This window comes from Sipha flava, unplaced genomic scaffold, assembly GCF_003268045.1.
Source record: "Sipha flava isolate LNK unplaced genomic scaffold, YSA_version1 166_pilon_pilon, whole genome shotgun sequence".
NCBI lineage: Eukaryota > Metazoa > Arthropoda > Insecta > Hemiptera > Aphididae > Sipha > Sipha flava.
This window is the reverse complement of record NW_020271849.1, coordinates 122,124-127,464: the sequence shown is the minus strand read 5'-3', so window position 1 is coordinate 127,464 and position 5,341 is coordinate 122,124. Positions and strand designations below refer to the sequence as shown.

Below are 5,341 nucleotides of genomic sequence, written 5' to 3'. Positions count from 1 at the left end.
TTTACCAAGATGTTTGAAATATGCTTTATTTCACATAAGCATTTGCTACTATCTCGATATTCAATATTCAAGTTAAAAAAAAAAAAAAAAAAACTATGAACAGCTAAACGGCTTTTTTTCAGGTTTAGCCGAATGATGTTTTTCCATTTTAATATACATCATAGCATACTTTGAGAAATAAAAATCCTATAAAATTTTTCATAAAATAGTAAAGGAAAATGTTGTTATCAAATTTAAATTGCAATATATGAATGTAGAATATAACGTGACCCACACATATCGAGTATTAAGATATTATCGAAATAATAATGTTAAAAAAAATTGAATTAAAATAAAGTTAGGGGGTTATTATACAGGAACTGTTCAATAATTGTAATCAAACTTATCCGAACGATCCTCAAGTCTTTCAAAGTCGATCCGGTTATTCGGTGGACGGATCAGGCGTTTGGGTACGTTCACCTGCACAGTACTCCGAACCGTTTCGTCTTTCATCGTGTTCAACGGACGTTTCCGAAGCCGTTCGATAGTATCGTTTGCTGTACGAATATTCGGCTCTTGCGACCGTTTCTTGTCCGCCACTCGTAAGGTACTTGCGGCCAGAATACGCTGGATGGAAACGCTTGTTTTCCGGGTCGAACATTTCCGAACGCCGCAAAGGTATAGTCATACCCGACGATTCACTGGACACACTAGCATCATCACCGTTGTCACTTTCGTTTACTTCAGATATTTCTGACGCCGAACGGTAATCTCTCGATTCCTGATTTTCATCGGCGATTGACGATGGTGCCGTTGACGACGCGTTACTCCATTCGTCGAATTCGACAGACGATTCCGAAGCCGTTGGATAGAAATGGTTCCCGTACGAGTATTGGCGCGAAGGTATGGTCATTGCTGATGTTCCGCTGGACACTGATGGGTCACTTTCACATCTGTAAATGTCACAAAAATCTTCGTTTTCTCTCGCTTGTTCGGATGTCGGTAGATAACGTTTGTTTTCGGTGAATATCTGATCGGTTCTCGATTCTGTAGTCTCGACGCCAACGGATGCTTCGAATGAATTGAGACTTTCTTCGCCACGTTTGACTAAGTCTGGTTGATAAAATTCTCCGCGTTTTTCCGATTGTTCGGATGTTGGTAGATAACGATTGTGTTCAGAGGTCGTCGGACAATCGACTCTTGATGGTTCTTCCGCCTCAACGGCAATGCGTAGTTCAGTTGAACTGGGATTATCTTCACTGTGTTCGACTAGGTCATTTAAAGCCGGTTGATGAACGTCCATACGGGTTTTTTTTCGTAATCGTACCGCTCGCACCCTTTTGACGACGGCACGTACTTTTGTGTTGATGGATCGAGCTAATCTTCTGAAAATTTTCATTTTGCAAAATTTTAATCGAAATCGTAAAAGTGCAAATAAATACTCAAGTCACAAAATGTAATGATTTAAAGTTCGCCTTTATTAATCTCTAAGCAACAGTTATAATAGATAATGTCCAAATATTGAAAGGTATTCTAATTTTTTTTGTTTGAAACCAGCTATTTTTTTTCGTATTGCCAAAATTATACTAATAATATTCAAATTTATATGCATCCAATAGAATTTATATTATAAATTAAATTGATGTGATTAACTTTTTAATTTTTCTCGATAAAGTGAAATCACATTATAAATTAAAATTAATAAATACTGATTGGAAAAAAAATTGATTAGGTAACATTACGGGTACTCACGAAATGTGTAAAATTTTATAGTTGTAAGAATCTAGTTTTTAATATAGAAAATCTCGAATTACTCGAGTGTAATGACTAAAACTAGTGTGTTCAAGGTATTTTAATTTTAATTTTAAACATTCATAAAAAATAATTACGTCTATGTGATTAATGCTATTCAAGCGCCACATAATGACATACAATTTTTAAAAAAATAATAAAAATATAAATTACATAGTAAAAAAATAACAGACGCAGTATTATAAATCGAATTGGTATCATATTATAATTGTTTTTATAAAATATAGATTTTTTTTCTTCAACTTACGATATGTTCTAGGTGAATTAATTTAATTGCGTAATATTATAAATTACAATTTTAACTTTTTTATAAAGATATCTTCTTAGGGAAATCCATCGGGATTCAAAATTGATGAGGTTACAAAGTTGTTCTAAAAATTTGGTTACAAATAGTCAGCAATTGAGTTTTATAAGTCACAACTTGTTTTAGAGGATTTCGTTGAATTGGGGGGGGGGGGGGGGGGCTTAAGAGTTGCCCCTCTTGGAAAGGAATCCGGGGTTGAAAAATTCTAAAAATTTTGTTACAAATATTTACAAATTAAGAAAATAAGGTTACAATTATTTTGGAAAGTATTTTTTATAGTTGGGGGCTAAGTTCACACACGTGTGAATAGTGAACTTTTAACGTAATGCCATCGATTTAGTTGCAAGAAATGTCAGAGGAAAACAGCACGATATACGCACCTATTATCCTGTACATATATTTTTACCGGTTTATTTTTTCTGTGAAATAAACATTATATAATGTTATTGCTTTAAACGTATAAGCGAACATTAAAATTTATTTAAAAAAAACTTATTGTTGACATGGCCGCAAAGAAATAATACAATATTATTGTTATTTTATGTTGTAAAATCATAATAACGCAATACTTTGTTCGGACGTTTTTACGACTAAATATAAAAATAACATATTTATTATGCAAACGAATGGACATGTTTAGCGGTATTTTAGAGAATTTTTAAATCAAATCGCGCGTAAGACGTTTATGTGCCATGTATAACGAGGTACCATACGGTCATGTACACGTTGTTTCCAATATATTTTATATGATTAAACCAATCGACATAATATTGTATTATTTGTATCATTTTTGATTCCATCGGCTATCGGAAACGCACCTGTGGAAGTTGCTCTACCGTCATTTAGTATTTAATCCAAGTACTATCACTTCGAAATAAATGCAACATAATACGTATCATTAACACGATTGAATAGTTGAGTGCACAATATTATTAAACTAGCCTTTATTTTTTTTCCCCTTCAAGTTTGTTAATTCGAAGTTAGTTCGTCCGTCAGCGAGACAATCGTACAACTGCGTCTGAAATATCGATCTCGTGTACTGCACTTACTCACGTGCACCGCATTAAAACTCGTAATAATAATCGAATTATGCTCGCGTCGTACATATTATAATATATAGGTACTCGGTCGTCGTTTTTTTAACGCTATTAGCTGATTATATATTATATATATAAACAAGTAAAAAACTATAAAACTTCCAATTTTATTTCACTTTAGGGAACGACGCCGCTGCCGGCGTCAAACCGCATCTCCGTTGATCAATATTAATATTATCGTATTTCGTAGCCAGTTACCTGACCATGGTTAGATTACCAATTTGTTTGGCTGAAAAATGTACTCGTCGCTCACTTTTTTACAGAGACAGCAAACAATATGCGTTACCCACAAACACATATACAATATGTATTACATATGTACTAAGTGATTTTTTAAACATTCATACCAATTTTTAATTCTCTTTTTTTTCGAATCCTGATTTATACGGGAAATGTGTAAATAACGAATGTGTACTTACTGTAATAATATATTACATTTGGTTTTTTTCTTAACTTCTCGAGTCATCCTGTCGTAGTATCAACTTTTGTTTTTCGAATGAGAACACCAACTCTTACGCAAATAATTATTCAGTTAGGTAACTATCCTGGAATTCTTAATGCGACGTAGTCGAAATTCGGTCCAGTGTTTTTTGGAAGTAATTCAAATTTATTTATGTAGAACTTGGTATAATTTTTCATAATCCATAGAAAAAAAAAATATTATCAGTTTATGATAATATGATGTAATTTGTCATTTAATTTTAATTGCTATTCGCTACTGTTTGGAAATAAGTGGGGTCTAAAAAAAATATTTATCAGACAACCGTTATCAGTTATCATAATACGCTAATTATACAAAAGGATAAATAAAATAATTCTTTAATAATGTTCATATACTAATTTAAATTCGAATAATTCTAAAAGTACTACAGTCAAATGTTGACTGTATTGGACTATAATTTCTTGAATAATAATTTGGGTGAAAAATGGATGCTTCTATTTGAAAAACAAAATTCAATATTAATACAAGATAGGTACAGTAGGTATAAGATACAAAATGTATGTATCCTACTGGATATCACGTTTTCATTAATCAGAATTGGAAAAACTTAGTAATAACGTAAGCATTCTCGTATCGTACGTGCAGATACAAACACACAACTTGAATTAACGCATTTGTTTGGAATATATTATTTTCATTAGTTTCCTGTAGCGGTCGAGTCATATGGCCACCACAGGAGACCTTTCACGCACCTTCTGTCTTATAAATGCACAATTAAACATATTATTTATTGCTTACACGATAAATGACAGTATTGGTAATATGATTGTTGTACAGTTGTTTCCTTATGTTCTAAAATGTTATTCTAATCTATTTCCCAGCGCGAAATGAGTATATTCTGTTTTTATTACGCGTCTCGTGATTTTCGTGACGTGCATTTATTGCTATTGGTACTGGTTAATGATACATAGCAGCATAGAAAACGCACGAAAGACAGTCTTAAAAAAAACACTTTGCATATCACGTACGTTTTATGCCATTGAAAATACGCGACATTTTCATGCACACGCGCACGCGCACAAAGTATACGACGCATATACGGTCTTTATAATAATACGATAATATTATATTATACACCATAATAAATTACTTACACGTAACAATGTGTACAGGCACTGGGCTGTGCGTTGTCGGGTGTTGCCCCGTCGATTTACGATGGCCACAAATCGCGCACGTTACGAGCGCGATTCGACCGTGTTTGACTTGTGGTCGGGAGTAAAATAATAATAATAACAACAACAACGATAATAATGATAATAAATAAATATCACCGGTAATGGGAGCGCGTGCGTTTGTCGGATTGATTTGTGCTAAACGACCGGCGGTGGGCGGGACGGAAAGCGAGAGAGGGTACCGCGCGCGCGTGCGCGTTCGTCGCTCGTAAAAAAAAAAAAAATGAGAAGAAAAAAAATTCTCGATCTTCGCAATACGCGGTGGAAGTGTCGACCGCCGATTCTTCGGCTTTGTTTATGCGTCGGAAAGCGACAAAAAAAAAAAAAAAAAAAACAATAAATTTATACGTATAAAAAAAAAAAAAGAGAATTATAAAACCACGACGGATTTTACGATCGTAATAATTGCGCGTTTTGGAACGGTTTATTAACAAGACGACAAAATATATTTAGGAATCGTAAAACTACGTGTTTA

At 33.5% G+C, this 5,341-nt stretch overlaps 1 protein-coding gene across 1 annotated transcript; it reads right to left on the bottom strand.

Annotated features, from left to right (window-relative positions):
* Positions 1-275: 275 nt before the first annotated feature.
* LOC112679696 lies at positions 276-4,905 on the bottom strand. Its single transcript, XM_025549589.1, has 2 exons — positions 4,789-4,905; positions 276-1,364 (listed from the first exon to the last, which is right to left on the bottom strand). Exon 2 carries the CDS (start codon positions 1,280-1,282, stop codon positions 422-424), a length of 861 nt encoding a protein of 286 aa, XP_025405374.1. The 5' UTR covers positions 1,283-1,364; positions 4,789-4,905; the 3' UTR covers positions 276-421.
* Positions 4,906-5,341: the final 436 nt, after the last annotated feature.